The following is a 19,138-nucleotide window of genomic DNA, read 5'->3' on the forward strand; positions in this document are numbered from 1 at the left end:
ATCCCTCCAGGCGTCCGCGGCCGGTTGTGTGAACCGAGTGGGGACGTCTGGTCTGGTCTGGAGAGGAATGTGACAGCCATTGGCAATAGACACCAATCACGTAGGAGTTGGATGAGATCCCTCTGGGACCAGCCTGAGAGGTGTCCTGTTTCTTATATGCAGAGAGCTCTCGTGTACTATTGAGTAATCACGCCAATTACTGACTACATTTTTTTTTTATTGGCGTATAATTGCTTTACAATGTTGTGTTAGTTTCTGCTGTACAATGAAGTGAATCAGCTCTATGTATACCTGTATCCCCTCCCGCTTGGACCTCCCTCATCCCGCTCCCCCCGCCATCCCACCCATCTAGGTCGTCACAGAGCACCGAGCTGAGCTTTCCTTTTTTTTTTTAACGTCAGAAATTCACGTCTTCATGTTCTTGAAAAAACATGCATTTCATCCAGCTGATCTTTTCTCTCTCCTTACCTCTGTTGTTTGTCTAACCCTGCAATCTGGTGCCCTCTGAAGAGACCATCATTTACCTCCTGGTTGCTAAATCACTCACCTTTTGAACATCTTTTCTCTGTTTGGCACTGCTGACTGCTCCTTCCTTAAAGTCTCTCCTCTGTGTTATTCCTGTGTGTTCCCGTCTCCATCTGCCCTTGCCAGGTTCCAAGGTGGCTTCTCTCTGGATCTCAGATGCTAAATTCAAGTCTCCAGGGCTCAGTGCCTTAGCGCACTCTTCCCTCGGTGGCTTCCGTTCACACTCTCGCTTCTCACCAGCCAGGCTTCTGGCTGGGTCTTCTCGTATAGCAGAAAGGATCTGGAATTGGAGTCTGAAGACTTCTGTTCCCTTAGGGAAGAGCTGTCTTTCCATGGGGAATTCTGCTGGGCGTTTTTGGGGACATTTATGTTTTTCCAAATCCTAAATCTGAGGAAAATTGGTCAAGAAATCAAGAAAACAGGGAAAAGCATTGGTAGTTCTCCTGCAAACATAATGGTCACCGTGGAGACTTTCCTGATTCAGAGGACTCCATTGATGATGGTCCAGGGCAAGGGGAGGGGTGCTGACGTGGGGAGTCCAAGTTTCAGGTCGTCTCTGGGCGCCAGGATGAGGCAGAGGAGCAGTGCCGTCCAGGGGGTCCGTCTTCCTTGTAGGTGATGCCCCGTTATAAATGTGTATGTGTCCCTCTCTGCTGCTAAGGGTGAGTCATTCTTGCAAATAAAATGAAAACTAACCTGTTTACATACATAATATACTTTATATCAATCCTGTGAGTGGTGTTCCAAGAAATAGCAAGTTTTAGAAGCAAATAAAGTCCTTAACTTGGCAGTTTTGATATGCGATTCTTTGTAATGCTGTTAACCTTTAATGTTACTTTATTCAAATACTACATGATGATGTTTGCTGGCGTTTTCCGGTGTGTAAATACTTGCTAGAGATTAAGGTTCTTTGTAAATACTTTAAAAGAACAAATGCAGAGAGAAAAATAATTTGAATGATGTGAAATAATTTGACATGAAATCAGAAAGCAATCTGAATTGGCAAAAGCAATATCAATTTCAGTGGCAAAACCAAAATTAAGTCAAGCGGACAATATTTTCATTGTTAGAAAAAAGAAATGAGCTTATATGAAGTATGCTGTGTGCCAACTGAGAGATGCTTTTGGGTGCAGTCTTGTGAGTAAGACCATTAATACAGAATGCAAGAAATTCTTCTACACCCGGAATAGTTGTCATGAAACCAAGAGCCGGATTCTCTGATGGAGCAGTTAATGCTGTGTGTGTTCTAAGTTTTAAGATAGATAATTTTTAAACATTAAATGTACGCGGCATTGGCTTTCAGTATTTTAAGTGATTTTTATTTGGCAATTATTTTGTGTTAAATTCCCTTTTAATGTTTTATCGAATGTCTATCAGGTAGAGGCCACTTTACATGTCATTGAAATGATAATCTTGTTATCATTTGTTCGTAATAATAATAATCCTGGCATGTTTATTACATCTTTAACAGAAAACGTCTGAAACTCTTAGTATAACCCTGTCTATCACAGAAAAATGATTTACTCTTAATGGTTACTCATTATTATTTTAAAACAAGTCAAGTGTCACAAAAATGCAGAATAACTAGAATTGGGGGAGTTCCGGTTTCTCGTTCCTGAATCCCGAGGAGAAACACCTGTCAGGAATTTGGAGACGCTGGCAAACCATTTAAGGCCCCCGCACCAGGCCTTGCGTTTGTGACGTGCTGGCCGCCGTGCCCGCACCGCGTACCGCGCGGGCTCAGCCTGCCTTCCCGACCTCTCACCCGGGCCCTTTCCTTCTCAAAGGCTCTCAGGAGTCAGGCTGCCCGTGTCCAGGCCTGACTGCCGCCGCTTAGGCCCTTGGCCGGGTCGTTGCCTGTGACTTTGTTTCTCCGTCTGTGAGAAGGGGATGCGAACGGCACTGGCCTCGCGGCAGGGCAGTGGCAGCCCTCTGCGGGCTCAGCGTCAGCCTCTGCTTTCTGATTACCCAGGACTGTCTCCTTTGGCGCCCCCCTTCCTGTGTTCCTTCTGTATCGCTCCGGAAGCCGCTCCTGTGGCTGACTTTCACATTTCATTTCCATCCCGTTGTTCCTTTGTCCAGAGACTCCCACTGGGCTACCCGGCCGATCCCACAGTGCTCTGCCTGTCTCCCAGGCCCTGGCCTTTCCCGTCTCAGTTCTCTCTGTTTGTCCACGTGGGTCTTCTGATTTTCCCGGATGTACTAGTCTCACCCTTGCTGCCACGTCTGACCCACCCCGGCCCCTCATCCACACTTCCTAGGACCTAAAAGCTATGTTATCCTTGCATTGCCTGCCCAGCTAAGTTCTAAATAACTGATAGACGGGTTTCCCCAGCCAAAACGAAGTCTAGAAGTTGAATTGTTAACAACAAAAATTGGCAAAGTAAAGCTATCACTTTGAAAGTTTATTTTCTGTGATCCCTTTGAGTTTTCAAATAATTTGAACAATCACTGTTTTTCATATAGCTTGAAGTCAGTATTTAATTTCGAGTGCAGAGAATATATTTTCTTTTATTATATCTATAAACATCATGTCCTATGTGTTTTGATGATGGAATGAAAACTGTTTCTTGATCCTTACTTGTTAACATCTTTGAAGAAGTATCCAGACCTTTTGGAATGTTTTCTAGTAGCATGTTAGTGTGCAATTTAGTCCCCGGAAACCAACTTGTGTGTCTGTTTTTCCCTCTGCCCAAGGACCCCAAAATGTACGTGCAGACAGTGCTGGACGTTCACAAAAAATACAACGCCCTGGTGATGTCAGCGTTCAACAACGATGCTGGGTTCGTGGCGGCGCTGGACAAGGTGGGTGCGCTGGCCCGCGGCTCTCCTGGGGACAGTGGCTGGCGCACTGGCCTCTGACGGTGTCTCCTGTCATCTGCAGGCTTGCGGTCGCTTCATAAACAACAACGCGGTCACCAAAATGGCTCAGTCATCCAGTAAATCCCCCGAGCTGCTGGCTCGATACTGTGACTCCTTGTTGAAGAAGAGGTACTAGTGACTTTGTGCTTTTTCTTAGTAAACCTGTTTAAAATCTCAGCCTCTAGATGAGGAGTTAAAATTTATATTACATTTTACGTATGTTAAATTGTAATTTTTGTACCTTTTGAGAAAATACTGTAAACCTAATACACCTTCTTTGTCTTCCTAAAAGGCACTTCATGTTGTGTGTGCTGTGCCCAGTTCGTGTTTTTCTTACATCACTCATGTCTATAACGGCAGGCGGTGTGCGCATGACCCTTTAGCTAAATGGGCTCCACTGGGCAGGTCCAGCTGGTGGTGACGAGGGTGGAGGTTACAGCAGAAAGTCACCATTTCTCTTCACTCCCTACTTGCTCTTTTTTGCTGGCCTTGATTAATTTTTTTCCAGTTGAAAATCTGCAGTAGCTCCCACTGGCTGCTTTTTAAAACAGAAGACTGTCCACATACTATAGTGCTTTCATCAGTCTGCGTACTTTTAACATTTATCTTCATTTAATGAGTTTGTTTTATTGCTGTTTCATAGTCTTTATATTTTAACCATCTTATTTCTCAACTGGTATTTTTCCTAATCAATGTATGTGTATTAAGCACTAGAGGCAACATAACCTAATACGGTTTTCTTCTCTGTGTTGTGTTTTTTGAAGTTCTCACTTAATTTTTTGTGTGTTTGTTTTGGTTTTCATCAGCATCTCTTTCACTGAGGAGTAGCTTTTTTCAGTTTAGAAATGCTCAAGGCTTATTTTCCTATTCCAAATATCACACCAACAGATTTTGCAGTAGTTTTCCGTGCCCCCCAGTTATATTGGTTTAATATTAATAAATTGTATTTTAAGCAGCTCTCAAAGGCTCGTATAATCCCATTACAAAAAAGACTGAGAACACCTACACTACCAGGAAAAAGACTACAAACAAGTCTCACTTAAAAGAGAGTTGTGGGAATCTTAAGTAAAATGTTAGCAAACTAAATTTATCAGCGAACTAAAGAATAACTGTTCAGAACATAGAATAGCTTTCTAGGAATGAATGCAAGGATGGCTCAACAGTAGCAAATCCAATGTAGTTGACTTTATGAACTGAGAACTGTATGAACAACTGTGTGGTCTTCTTGATTGACATGAGAAGACATTTGGTAAGGGCAGTAGCTATCTCTTTTAACTTTGCCGGTAAGTGATTTGCCCAAGGCCCAGTGCAAATTGAGTATTTGATTTTTTTCCCCCTACTTATCACAATGCTTGTCTAATGTATAATTTAGCAATTCTAGTCAGATCCACTAATGTATTCATTTCAGGAGTGAAAATGGACTTTAAATTGGGATGCCTCTTCTGACCTGATTTCATTTTTTAGGCTCTATAAAATGAAAGTTTTCAATATCTTAAATATGTAGGTACTCATAGAACTCCAGTTTGTTTGGCAGAATACATAGCTTCTTTTTTAGCCATTGTCTTTTTAGAAATGGTCTCATCAAGTCTCTTGATAGATGATTCTTTAGTTAAGGCTGCTGAAGCAGGCAGAACGGCGGATAGTTCTAAAAGTGCTGCTTTAATGAGCGCGTGTCAGTGACTAGACTCCAGCGGGCACTGAATTCACCTCTTTCAGGAGAGACACAGCCCTGACCTCTCAGTGAGAAAAAGAGAGAGAAGAATGGACCTTCGGAGCCAACTGTTCTTAAATAGGAGCCCGTCTGGTGGTTGGATCATTTTATATGAATTTATAGGGGTCTTGTTTATAAAGGACTCTTGGGATAAAAGCTTTAAATTTTGATTTACCCTGAAATCACCTTTCAATTAATATTTGCTCCTAGAATAGAGTGAATGAATCAGTTGTTAAAGGACAAGCATCTATTTTGTAGACATAATGACAAACGCAAGGCGGCAACACTTGAGAAGTGGTTTTAAAACCCCTTTCATTGTCTTTAATTATTAGGCCATTAAAAGGCTTTTTTTTTTTTTCCTCAAAGTTAAAGCGTATTGTAGAAGGCAATTAGAAAAATGAAGCTCATTTACTTACATTTAAATGGATTATCTTAAAGGAAAACTTGGTTCAGAATGTTTTGGGAAACTTTTAACAAGTATCTTCTGTTCAGTTTCATTGTGGATATTCTAAATGATTATATGGGAGAATAGATTATGAAATAGAGACAAAGTATAAGATTGCCAAGTTGCCACAGGTAAGGAAAGCTAACTTTCCCTCTTCCACCTGTTAATCTGAAAAGAACTGAGCATTTGAATGTTCAGAACCACAATCTGATATGGTAGTTTGGCTAAGTGGTGCTTGTTTAGTAAATGTTTGCTGATTTGTTTTAAAACACTATGCCTTTTAAAAATTTTCAGTTCCAAGAACCCAGAAGAAGCAGAACTAGAAGACACGCTCAACCAAGTGGTAAGGTGCTGGGTAGTTATGTCATTACGTTGTAACCTTTTCTCTGACAAGTGGCTTTAAAGTTATTTATATGAGCCATCTGGAATGTGGAAAGTAGTAGAATCATTTATTTTATTTTGAATCTATGATTTTACTCCCTATGTTGAGTCATTAATTTTAGCATTTGTACTTTCCTCATTAGTACTAAGTGTAGACCAACTTAATGTGATTTAAGGGGTTGATGAAAATATTTACTTTAAAGATTACAGGACAGTATTTTTTTTTTCACATTTTTTTTTAAATTTATTAATTTATTTTTTGGCTGCGTTGGGTCTTCGTTGCTGCACACGCACTTTCTCTTGTTGCGGTGAACGAGGGCTACTCTTCCTTGTGGTGCATGGGCTTCTCATTGTGGTGGCTTCTCTTGTTGCGGAGCACAGGCTCAGTAGTTGTGGCTCGCGGGCTCTAGAGCGCAGGCTCAATAGTTGTGGTGCACGGGCTTAGTTGCTCCGTGGCATGTGGGATCTTCCCGGACCAGAGCTCGAACCCGTGTCTCCTGCATTGGCAGGCAGATTCTTAACCACTGCGCCACCAGGGAAGCAGGACAGTATTTTTTGTCATTATAAATGTTGGCATACAGGGCCGGGCAAGACAAAGCACATGTGTTGGTTTCTGGCCTGTGTTTGGTGACAGATTGTAAGTGCATTAAGTGTGCTCTCGCGGTGGCTTTCTAGATGGTGGTCTTCAAGTATATAGAGGACAAAGACGTGTTTCAGAAGTTCTATGCAAAGATGCTGGCCAAGAGGCTCGTCCATCAGAACAGTGCAAGTGATGATGCCGAAGCAAGCATGATCTCTAAGTTAAAGGTAAATGTAATATTTTCCTGAAAAATTCCAGTTTTCAGTCATTAAAGTTCGTAGTCTCTCCAGGTTATCAGTTGGGCAAAGCCATCAGTCAGTGATAACACGGAGTCTGTGCAGTGTGAGCTCTGCTGCTCCGCTACCGAGAACCCACCACGGTTGTGATGAGCCCAGGTCTCCCCTCGTCGGGGCTCACGTGCTCTCCCGACCACCCCCGCCTGCCCAGCACACACACCCGGGGGCCCTTCTGTTCCAGCCGAGCCCTGCTCGACGCCCAGCACCCACTCCTGCTCCTGCACCTGTGGCCTCAGCTCTGCCCCCGCCACCAAGAATTGCTCCACGTGGCGTGTCCCATACTCATGTGCTGTTGGCCTTGAGCGGGCGGGGTGTTTTGTTTTTTTCTGGGCTTGGTTAACAATTAGTAACCCCGTGTCTGCAGGAGGACAGAAAGCGTCAGTGTTAGTTTGCTGTTGAGTATTTATTTCTTTATTCAGCCGCCTCTGCACTTAGCCTGCATTTGTGTCAGTGCTTGCTAGCCTGTCAAATGCTGCTATATGTTTTATAGCATATTTCACTTTGACCCGAAGTTATAGTTCCACGGGTATCTTGTTCAGCTCGGGCTGCTGTACCAAAATACCATAGACTGAGTGGCTTGAACAAGAGAAATTTATTCTCAGAGTTCTGGAGGCTGCCGGGAAGTCCAAGATCAAGGTCCCCGCCAGTTCAGTTTCTGGTGAGGGCTCTCTTCCCAGCTTGCCTGGGGCCGCCGGCCACGTCCTCACACGACAGGGAGCGGGGTCGGGGGCAACCTCTCCGTCTCTTCTCACGACCACACTAATCCCAACGTGGAGGAGGCCCGCCCTCATGACCTTTTCTAAACTTAATGATCTCTCTGTGGCCCGACTTCCAAATGCCATCAGCACAGGACTGGGGTGGGGGCACCGTTCAGTCTGTGGTAGTGGATGAGAGACATAGCAAACTGTGTCATCTTGGTGTTTCCCATGGTGTCAGAAATCCTTGCTCTTTGGGCCTGCGTGATAGTTACTGTGTGTATAAAGACGTAACCGTTCCATTTATAACTGTATAATTTTTGATAGTGCATGAATTTTAATCAGTGCATGTTTATACCCTGAGATACAGTTAAACGTTACTAGCTTTAGTAATACGGTTAAGCGTCTGTCACGTACTGTGAGCCCCATCGGATTCCCTGTATACATTTATATTTCTATAGAAATTAATAAGGCAGTTATCTGGGTTCATTTCAGCAAGCTTGTGGTTTCGAGTACACCTCTAAACTTCAGCGGATGTTTCAAGACATTGGTGTAAGCAAAGATTTGAATGAGCAGTTCAAAAAGCACCTGACGAATTCAGAGCCTCTGGACCGTGAGTACCCCGGTCTCCGAGCTTCCTTTACCGGCGGGGTTCTCGGAGGAGGTGGCGCTAGTGAGCTAGCAGCTAGTGAGAGAGATGGTGGAAGCTGTATCAGAAATCCAGGGACAGGCAAAAGCAAGTCCTTCCCACAGGCACTGCCCACCTCATGACTTGTGTGGTGACAGGAGGTGACAGCCTTGGAAGCGTTGGCCTTGCCCGGAGGGCCGAGCCAGTGGGGGGGCTTGCGTCCAGGTCCTGAGCCCCGGCCTCTTCTACTGGCTGACGTCGCTGCCCCACCCCAGGCGTTTGCCGTCTCGGGGCTCCACGCGCAGTTTAAGTTTCAATGAATGTTTCTTAACCTTAGTTTAATTCCATTCTAGCAGTTTTTTTAATTATAAGAAACTGAATTGGCTGTACAGATAACAGAGTCAGACATGGCTTCCGATTGCCGTTGGGGGTCGGGTCGGGACGGGCGGGTGCCCGGCCTCGTTCGTGGAGGCCCGCTGGGCTCCCGCTGTGAGGGCTGCCTGCAGCAGGAGGTGGCAGGTGATCTGACAGCATCATGCGGTGATTTTATCTTTTTAAATGAAAAACGAGGTTTGTACTTTTCCCAAATTGAAAGCACTATTTCATTGTTAAACTTGACAGCTGTGCCAGCGGACTTGTTGTCAGCCATCTGCGATGATGCCATTACTGTTATAATGTATAGATTGTATGTGTGTTAGATATATATAGTCCGTGTGCTATACACAGAGTAATCTGTGCTACACAAAACATAATGAAGTCGGTTTACTTTGGGGTTCTCGTTGTCTTGAGTTTGGGGCTCTCATGCCATCCATGCCTGGTGGCCTCAGGCGTGCCTCAGGGGGGCTGAGGTTATTCATGGCAGAAAACTAAAGCAGGTGCAGCCAGACGGGCACACGAAGTTATAATTCTGCGTTAGAAGAGAAATGAAAAACTCACTCCTTGGAGGAGAGAATTTCTGGCTCTTCTTCCCTTTACTAAATTAATTGAATAAAACAATTTAATTGAAATTAAATGTGTTCAACCCTTAGTTTTATATTAAAGCAGGACTTTTCATTCAGTGTGCTTGCTTTTAATAAAAAGCAATCCGTGTTTATCTGAAATGGTGGCACTTTTCAGTTTATAAGGCTGACTAAATGTGTTCCTGAATTCTTCCCCACTCCCCCAGTGGACTTCAGTATTCAAGTTCTGAGCTCTGGATCGTGGCCCTTTCAGCAGTCTTGTACGTTTGCCTTGCCGTCGGAGGTAAGGAGGACTTTATCGTCTGTTCGTTCCCTTAGTGTTGAGCAAAGGTGAAAAGGGGCAGCCCCCACCATTATACAGGTGCTGTCTGCAGAAGACGTTCCTGCTGGTCGGCCGTGTGGCATTAAACCGGGCGGTGCCAAGGCAGCCGTGAGCGCTGGGCAGGGCAGGAGATCCAGAGGTGGGCCACCTCTGTTCCAGCTCAGCAGTGCGTTCATTTACATGGGCATTTACTCTCGAAAGTAGAACCTAACAGTTTTGCGATGAACATCGTGATGATGATACCTACTTGTCTGGAGCTAAAAACTTTTTGATTGTACCTTCAAATGCTTAAATCAACGTGCTTTTGCAAGAGAGTGAACACTTGATATTTGTATTTTACTGTTATGTAAGCATTTTGCCCTGTAAGCTTAGACCAGTGTTTTTTATTTAGAGATGTTGACTGTAGATTATGGTGAGATCTATATTCCACAAATGCTCTTCCCCCTCTGTATCCAGCTGGAACGGAGTTACCAGCGATTCACAGCGTTTTATGCCAGCCGTCACAGTGGCAGAAAATTGACATGGTTATATCAGCTGTCAAAAGGAGAATTAGTAACAAACTGCTTCAAAAACAGATACACTTTGCAGGTAAGATCACCTTTTTATTTTGGATTTTTTTTTTTAAGTGTAAATGAAGACAAGACCAGTTACAGAAATGTAGTGATTCACGCAACAAAATCTGGAGTTAAGCTTCTGGCAAAATAATACCGTGGTTAAACAGCTTGGATTTTAAGAGTCAGAGGAGCTGAGTTCTTACTCTCTGTGGCTAAGGGAGAAGTTACTTAATGACACTGAGCCTCACTTTTCTCCTCCACAAAAGGGCGGGCGCGTGTCAGTGCTTTGACTCTGTGTGTGGTGTGAAAAATAAATGAAATCATGTATTTAGTAAGTGTTGGGTACAGCTCCTGCCTGACACACACTAAGTGGTCAGACAGTAGCTTGAAAAGCTGGAGTTTCATGAATTTAATTACGATAATAGCTCTTTCCCTGTGACGGGGCAGTTTCGCATTAACAACAACCCTTGGCGCTCACTGCGGTGCTGAGTGCTGTGTGATAATAGCTGTAACTTAGGTTTCCATTTTATAGCTGGGAAACTGAGGATCGGGCAAATTTAAGTGACTTCCTCTGGCTCCTGGCTGATATGCAGCAGAGACGAAATTTCAGTTAAGGTCTTTTCCCTTAAAGAATCCATCTTGAAGAGGGTGTGCTTATAAAAACAATTATAAATCTATTTTTAAGTGTTAAGAAACTTCTGACTGCATTCTGCAGACTCAACCTGCTCATTAATTTAAACTTTTAATAGTTCTACTCTGATAAAATTAAGTGTTTGATATTCTGTTACACCAGGTCCAGTGGTCTTTATCCACTTGAATGTGGATTTCTCTACAACCGACCCTTGAGCAATGTGGGCGTTAGGGACACCCGTCCTCCATGCAGTTGAAAATCTGCACATAACTTAGAGTCAGCACCCTGCGTCCACGGTACCCTGTATCCACGGTTCCCTTGCATTTGGATTCAACCAACCTCGGATCTGTAGCACTGTCCTGTTTACTACTGAAAAACAAAATCCCCGTGTAAGTGGACCCACACAGTTCAAACCTGTGTCAAGGGTCAATTGTACGATTGGAAATTTTTCTTTATTCCCAAGTATACGTAGAAGAATCTGTGAGTTCATACTTCAGTACCTAAAATCTCAGTGCCCCTGTTTTGATCAGTGGACATTCTATAAACTTTACTGAGATAATTTACGCAAAAAGACACCCATCTAAGTGTACAGTTGGAGTTACGACAAGTGTGGGCACCTGTGCGGCCACCACCAAGCTGTGGGACATTTATTGGAGACTCGTTTCGGTTTTGGTCGCTGCCGTCGGAGATGAGAGGCCCCTGCCCACCTCGGGAGGGACCTCAGAGCTGCCAGTCTCGCCCGTGCCCCCCGGGTCATTTTTCGGGGGGCATCTTGAAGTCTGTCAGAGGCCCCCACCCAGGCCCACACTGGCACTGCTGTTTCTCTCGTTGACCACGGTTCCGCCTGGACAAGCGGTGCTGCTCCTGGTCCTTCAGTTGCTGCTGTGGGTTGTGGAAGAGGGGAAGGGAGAAGGGGTTCCCATGGGAAGTGGGGGACGGTGCCCGGGGCTCCCCCAGGAAGGGAGCGCCCTCCCTCAGCGGGCGGCATTCCCTGCACAGCTTGAGGAAGTAAACCCAGTGCCCTGCTGCCTGGCACACGGTTTGCTAAAAATACATCAGAGCAGTTGTGGTTTGCTTTAAACCATTTAAACTTTACATAGTGAAGTACTTAGGATAAAAAAAAACAAACAAAAACCCAAGTATAATACAGCTCAGCGTGCAGGTTCCTCTGTCAGTGGTGTACCAGGCACAGTTTTCTCTAGTATTTGTGAAAAAGCAAATTTAAAGGTTGATGCTCAGTGCTTCTGTCTACACTGGCTGAGAATCTCTGTGTTTATCTATATAAAATGAGTGTGGCTGCATATACGGTGTGTACACTTAACCCTTGAACCACACGAGCTTGAACCTCACGGGTCGACTCTTAGGCGGATTTTTTCCATAGTAAACACTACACAGCCCGGATCCACGGTTGGTGGAATCTGGATATGAAACCTCGGATGGGGAGGAAGCACATAACACACAGGGCCGATCTTAAGTTGTACTTGGGCGCTCAGCCGCTCAGGGTCGGCACCCCTAACCCAGCCCCGCTCCCAGTCATTCAGGGTCAGCTGTATTTATATGGACAGAGCATTTGGAAGAGAGTTCAAAATCACTTTAATGTTTGAAAAGGTGGAGAATGATGTCTTTCAGGAAAATGTGGCATCGTGGTGGAATTATGACACTTTGTATTCCCTTTTAGATCTGCTTTGGTTTTTCGCATCTGTTTGGAGAATTGGTTTCATAAGTAGGTTCTTCACGCTGAGGCTCTGTATCTTGGGAATTGTCCACGCATTTAGGTTTTGCCTCTCTTTCTTTCATGTGGGGACCCGAAGGCATCCACATTCCAGATGGCCATCCTGCTCCAGTACAACACGGAAGACGCTTACGCCGTGCAGCAGCTGACAGACAGCACCCAGATCAAAATGGTATTCCTACCGTCAGCCTCTTTGTTGTGGGAAGATGTGGGAGGAGGAGATGGGGGTCTTCTTTGATTTGAAATGGATATCTGTCTTATGAATATGAATATGCTCTTATTCCAGGGCTCAATGCATGGTTTTTTTTAAATACTAATTTTTAAACTCTATGTAACATATACCTACACACACACACACGCACACACACACACACACACGTACACATGATATGCTTTTCTCTCATTCATTTAGCTTGTTCTTAACCCTCTTTCCAGCTAAGCTTTTTCTTACTAAACTTAAATTTTCACTTAATGTTATTCTTCCTATTAATCATTTTTTATTGAGCTATATTTCACATAACATAAAATTCACCATTTTAAAGTATACAGTTCAGTGGTTTTTCACAGGGTCGTATAACCACCGCCACTATCCAATTCCAGAACATTTCCATCACCTTCAGAAGAAGCCCAATACCCACTAGCAATAGCTACCCTTTACCTGTCCTCTCTGCAGCCCCTATGACCATTAATCTACTCTCTCTCTCTCTCTCTCTCTCTCTCTCTCTCTCTCTCTCTCTCTCTCTCTCTCTCTCTCTCTCTCTCTCTCTCCCCCCCTCTCCCTCTCTCTCTCTCTCTCTCTCTCTCGATTTGCCTGCTCTGGACACATGTCATATAAATGGAATCATATGACATGTGGCTTTTTGTCTCTGCCTTCTTTCACTCGGCATAATGTTTTCAGGGCTTATCCATGTGGGAGCACGTATCAGTATTTCATCCTCTTTTTATGGCCGAAATATGTTCCAGTATATGGATGGACCATCTGTGTCTATCCATTCATCAGTTGATGGACATTTGGGTCATTTCCACCTTTCAAGTCTTTGTATGAACATATTCTCAGTTCTCTTGGGTATAAACCTAGATGCGGAATTGCTGAGTCATGATAACTTATATTTATCTCTTGAAGGAACTGCCAGACTGTTTCGCAGTGGCTACACCAGCTTGTATTCTCACCAGTAGTGTATGAGGGTCCACTTTCTCCACATCCTTACCAACATTTGTTGTTATCCATTTTTTAAAAAATTATAGGCATCCTAGTGGATATGAAGTGTAGTGCCTCATTGTGATTATTTGCATTTCCCTAACAGCTAATGATGTTTATGCCCGTTCTTAATTGGGTCATTTGTCTTTTTGGTTGAGTTGTAAGAATTCTTCATATATTCTGCATAGTAGACCCTTTTCAGATACATGATTTACAAATATTTTCTCTCGTTCTCTGGGTTTTCATTTTCTTTATCACATTGTTTTAATTTTGATGAAGTCCACTTTATTTTTCTTCTATTGATTGTGCTTTTGGTGTCATATCTAAGGAACCATTACCTAATCCAAGGTCAAAGATTATTCTTTCCCTGTTTTTTTCTTTTTATTGAAGTATAGTTGACTTTATATATATATATTTATTTATTTATTCATTCATTCATTTTTGGCTGCGTTGGGTCTTCGTTGCTGCGTGCAGGCTTTTCTCTAGTTGCGGTGAGCGGGGGCTACTCTTTGTTGTGGTGCGCAGGCTTCTCATTGCGGTGGCTTCTCTTGTTGCGGAGGACGGGCTCTAGGTGCGTGGGCTTCAGTAGTTGTGGTACACAGGCTCAGTAGTTGTGGCTTGCGGGCTCTAGAGTGCAAGCTCAGTAGTTGTGGCTCACGGGCTTAGTTGCTCCACAGCATGTGGGATCTTCCCAGACCAGGGCTCGAACCCGTGTCCCCTGCATTGGCAGACGGATTCTCAACCACTGCGCCACCAGGGAAGCCCTGACTTTTTATTGAAGTATAATTGAACTATAAATTAATACATTAGCTTCAGGTGTACAACATAGTGATTGGATATTTTTGTACATGTTTTTTCCCTATTGGTTCATACTAGCAACCTGTCAAAATCAATTGGCCATAGATGTATGGGTTTCTTTCTGGATTCTCAGTTCTTTTCCACTGATCTAAATGTCTGTTCTTATGCCAGTACCACATTGTCTTGGTTACTATTGTTTTGTAGTAAGTTTTGGAATTGAGACATCCAACTTCGTTCTTTTTCAAGATTGTGTTGGCTATGCTGGGTCCATGTAAGTTTCAGAATCAGCTTGTCTGTTTCTGCAAAAAAGGCAGTTGGAATTGTGATGGGGATTGTATTAAATCTGTAGATTGCCTTGGAAGGAGAATTGCCATCCTAACAATATTAAGTCTTCTGTGAACATGGATGTCTTTCCATTTATTCAGATTGTCTTTTATTCTTTTTAAACTGTGTTTCATTTTGATAGTTTTCATTATGCAAGCCTTTACACTTCTTTGGTTAAATTTATTCCTAAGTATTTTATTAAGTTTGATGCTATTGTTAATGGAATTGTTTGTTCATTGCTGGTGTGTAAAATACAATTACGTATTGAACTTGTATCCTGCAACCTTGCTGAACTCATTTATTCTAATACTTTTTGTGTGGATTCTTTAGGGCTTTTTTAATATGTGATCGCGTCATCTGCAGATGCAGATAGTTTTACTACTTACTTTTCCTATTTGAATGCCTTTCATTTATTTTTCTTGCCTGATTGCTCCGGATAGAGTTCGCAGCACATTGTTGAATAGAAGTGGTAAGAACGGGCATCCTTGTCTCGTTCCTGATCTTGGGGGGGAAGCCTCACAGTCACTAAGTTTTTCTTAGATGCTGTTTACTAGACTGAAGAAATTCCCTTCTATTCCTAGTTTTTTGTTTTGTTTCATTTCGTTTTGGTTTTAGTGTTTTTATTATGAAAGAGTATTGGATTCTGTTTAAATGCTTTTTCTACTCCATTGAGATAACTATGTGCTTTTTGTCTATTAGTATGGTACATTTTGTTGATTGGTTGTTTTTTTTTTTAATGTTGAATCACCCTTGCATTCTTGGGATAAATACCACTTGGTCATGGTATATAATGCTTTTTATATGCTGCTGGAATTTATATGTTTGCTGGAATTTTCTTGAGGATTTTTCCATCTTTATTCATAGGAAATTGGTCTGCCATTTCCTTTGGACGATTTTGTCTGGTTTTGGTGTCGGGCTAGTACTGGCCTCATAGAACGTGAATTTAGGAAAGTCATTTATTTTTGAGTCCTGCTTCAAGTTAGTCCAGAATACATTCTCAGTTTCTAATAACAAAACTAATCTGCTTCTCTGCACGTAGGAGCGTTCTTCATTCCTCACTCCTGACCAGAAGGAGGCTTCAGTCAGGGTGGAGGCTTAGGTTGCCCGCAGACCGTGGCGTGGGGCTCTGCCCTCGGGGACCCGCTTTCCGGAGCTGAGTGGTCCCTCGCCTTACTGTGTGCTCTGTCTCCCCGCCAGCCCCTCAGCCAGTTTTTAGTGCAGAGCCGGCTCCCTGCGGGGGGCTGCCCCCTCCCCCGCCCTGCACGATGGGAGTCGGTTTGGCTCAGGAAGGCAGCCTCTGCATCTGCGCCCCGGGCGTGGCCGGCAGCGTCCTCATCCTGCTCTGGACTCGGGGCCAGTCACCACGCTAGAGGCCTCTCCAGCTCTCCTTGACCAGGATGGGCTTCCCTTACGCGGGGGGCGGCCCTTTCTGTCCGTCCAGGGGAGGAGGGGCTGCGTATGTGAGCGGCCTGGTGACTGTCCGACTCCACGGGATCGGGAACCCGTGGAGCTGAAGGAGAGCTGAGAAACGGCTGCCCACCCGCTCTCGGGGGGAGGGAGCGGCCCAGAGGCCACGCGACGGGCTTAGAGTTCACCAGAGGTGGGTCAGCAGCAGGGTGGCGGGCACCGTCCCCACCCTGCTTGTGAGCAGACGGTGTTGTTCACCACGTCCAGGCCGTGACGCTCCCTGCTCGTTCTTGGGCGACGATCAGTGTCCGGGATGCACTGTCAGGCATCCGAGAAGAGGGAGCTACGCACGACTTCTAGTGTTTGTAGTAGATTTGTCAGCTTTAATACTGGCGATCAAGAGCAGAAGGGGGTTGGTTTCACTTGCAGGAGTAGCTTTTGGGGACCCTCTAAGAGGCACCACCCCTCTTTTTCCTCCGGGCATATTCTGCTTCAGTGACTGTTATTTTTCCATAGAAGAATGGACTGTGGGACTGGGGCTGTGGTTCTTATTACAAAGAAAAATGCATTTTCTCTTTTTCTCTTTAATTGCAGGACATTTTGGCACAAGTCCTACAGATTTTATTGAAGTCAAAGTTATTGGTATGTTTGTGTACTTTTTATGTTAAGCTAGAAGAAAGCCTTTTCCTGAGATTACGTAGTAACCGTTGTTTTCTTATAGGTCTTGGAAGACGAAAATGCAAATGTTGATGAGGTGGAATTGAAGCCAGATACCTTAATAAAATTATATCTTGGTTATAAAAAGTAAGGAAAATCTAACAAGTAGACGGTCCTAGGCCGTAGACTTATCCCCTGACCCCCCGTGCACTTACTGGTGTCCCCTCAAATAGGGGGCTGTGAGCATGGTGCCAGGCCTGGCAGGCCTTTGACAGGGACCTCTGATTCCCTCTGACCCATCCTGGGTGGGTCTTCATTTGACTCTGTTTCAGTTTCCGGGATTTTCTTCTATTGGCGAATAAGTCTCCTTAAATGGCTCTCCTAGAAAGTCTGGACCTCTGTGCCCCAGTGTTTTGATTTTGTTTCACTTGACAGAGTTTGGGAGAGCAGGTTAAGGAACTGCATTTCCTGCAGTACAGACGTCCTGCTGCTGGCAGAGCAGGAACCCGCCCTGCGGAGAACTAGGGGCCTTTCAGAGAGATGACTGTGGCAGGGAGGCGGGAGATGGTCGGTCACACTCTCCACCCTCCGTCCAGGGGGCAAAGCACCTCTTAAAGATTGAAAACAGAAAGAAGCCTTTACTGCATGCCTTTTAAAACAATAGTGATTGGTTTCCTCGATTTTCTTGACAGTAAGAAGTTACGGGTTAACATCAATGTGCCAATGAAAACGGAACAGAAGCAGGAACAGGAAACGACACACAAGAACATCGAGGAAGATCGCAAACTACTGATTCAGGTGACCCTGGGTGCCCATCTCCTCGTGTGGGAGGCGGCTGCCGCCGCTGGGGGGCGCTTCCTCTGGGCTGTGTTCCCCGGGACTTGGGAGTGGTGGCCAGGATGATGGATGGTTCTGGATGGAGTAGATGGAATAATCGATGCAATAGATGAGAGCAAATACATGTGGTGAGTTACTAAGATGGGAGGAGGGAGGGAAAGTTGTTTAGTGGAGGGTCAGGTGGCTTCCGTGGCTTCGAAGACTGAACTTTTTCTCATTTTAAAAGTGTTTTCTACTTGGGTTAAACTACTAAAATTGCTGCTCATAAGACCAAAACATTTTAACGTTTGTTGTGTTAGCGCCGGAACTTAAGTGGATAGAGTTGGCCCCCTGCCCGCTCTGGCCTGTGGTGTGTGTGTTTGTTACCTGTGAGGACGTCACAGTTCTCTGCGGTGTGTGTGTGTGTTACCTGTTAGGAGATCACAGTTCTCTGCGGTGTGTGTGTTTGTTACCTGTTAGGAGATCACAGTTCTCTGCGGTTTGTGTGTTTGTTACCTGTTAGGACATCACAGTTCTCTGCGGTGTGTGTGTTTGTTACCTGTTAGGAGATCCCAGTTCTCTGCGGTGTGTGTGTGTGTTACCTGTTAGGACGTCACAGTTCTCTGCGGTGTGTGTGTGTGTTACCTGTTAGGACGTCACAGTTCTCTGCGGTGTGTGTGTGTGTTACCTGTTAGGACATCACAGTTCTCTGCGTATTTGGCAGCCTTATTGCTAGTGCTTCTTAATTACTACTGATAAGTTCTTATAACTCTGTTAAACACATTTGTTTTTCTTTCCTTGGTCACATAGGCGGCTATTGTGAGAATTATGAAAATGAGGAAGGTTCTAAAGCACCAGCAGTTACTTGGAGAAGTACTGACCCAGCTGTCCTCAAGATTCAAGCCTCGGGTCCCAGTAATTAAGGTACAAGAATTACATAGCAGAAGCATTCAGATTACATTTCAGAAGACAAAAGAGGTAACCAAACCAGGTTGATTGCTGTGTCGCGAAGAAGGAACTTGGCTTAGTCATGTATAATAGGTTTCTGCAAAAGAAAATAGGATAATTTTTCAACTTTTTATTGAAGCGTATACACAGAGAAGGGCAGAATCCTCGGCGTTCAGCTTGCTGATCTCGGCAAAGCGAACAGCCGCCCCAGACGAGAGCGAGCCCCGCGCCCCGGGAGCCCCCCCGCTCCCGCCCGGCCGGTAGCCACGCCCCGGTGTCACCACCGTCGCGTGTGTGTCCTACATCCGAAAGCACTTTGCCGCCTTGACCTCTGCCCAGAGGGCCTTGAGCGTCCCGCCCTCCCGCACCTGCCGAGCCCCCCCGGGGAGGTGGTCTCCATGCATGTGGCTCGATGCTCCGGGTCCCCTGGGTGGCCCGCGGCCCCTGGGCACTGACTCACGGCTTGTTTCTGGTTGGAGTCTTTTCAAACAGAAACTGGGCGGCAGGTACCGCGGGGCAGGGGCGGCTGGAGGGACGGGAGCCGCGGAGGCGGCATCTCAGCTGCTCAGAAGGAAGACTCAGTCGGTGCCCAAGGGATGGAGGGCGGTCCGTCTCTGTTCCGACCCTGAACATGTTTTTCTTTCCCTTTCACTACCTCTTCCTCTTCTG

At 44.9% G+C, this 19,138-nt stretch overlaps 1 protein-coding gene across 4 annotated transcripts in view; it reads left to right on the forward strand.

Annotated features, from left to right (window-relative positions):
- CUL1 (cullin 1) overlaps positions 1-19,138 on the forward strand; it is a 110,075-nt gene that overhangs the window by 90,409 nt on the left and 528 nt on the right. For all 4 annotated transcript variants that reach the window (XM_082400487.1, XM_082400488.1, XM_082400486.1 and 1 more), the window contains 12 exons: positions 3,223-3,330; positions 3,410-3,516; positions 5,838-5,886; positions 6,600-6,731; positions 7,991-8,108; positions 9,289-9,365; positions 9,861-9,992; positions 12,401-12,493; positions 16,643-16,690; positions 16,770-16,852; positions 17,398-17,503; positions 18,332-18,445. In XM_082400487.1, the coding sequence (XP_082256613.1) occupies positions 3,223-3,330; positions 3,410-3,516; positions 5,838-5,886; positions 6,600-6,731; positions 7,991-8,108; positions 9,289-9,365; positions 9,861-9,992; positions 12,401-12,493; positions 16,643-16,690; positions 16,770-16,852; positions 17,398-17,503; positions 18,332-18,445 (1,167 nt within the window). The remainder of the gene's footprint in view (positions 1-3,222; positions 3,331-3,409; positions 3,517-5,837; positions 5,887-6,599; positions 6,732-7,990; positions 8,109-9,288; positions 9,366-9,860; positions 9,993-12,400; positions 12,494-16,642; positions 16,691-16,769; positions 16,853-17,397; positions 17,504-18,331; positions 18,446-19,138) is intronic.

Source organism: Balaenoptera borealis, assembly GCF_965194805.1.
Source record: "Balaenoptera borealis genome assembly, chromosome: 7".
NCBI lineage: Eukaryota > Metazoa > Chordata > Mammalia > Artiodactyla > Balaenopteridae > Balaenoptera > Balaenoptera borealis.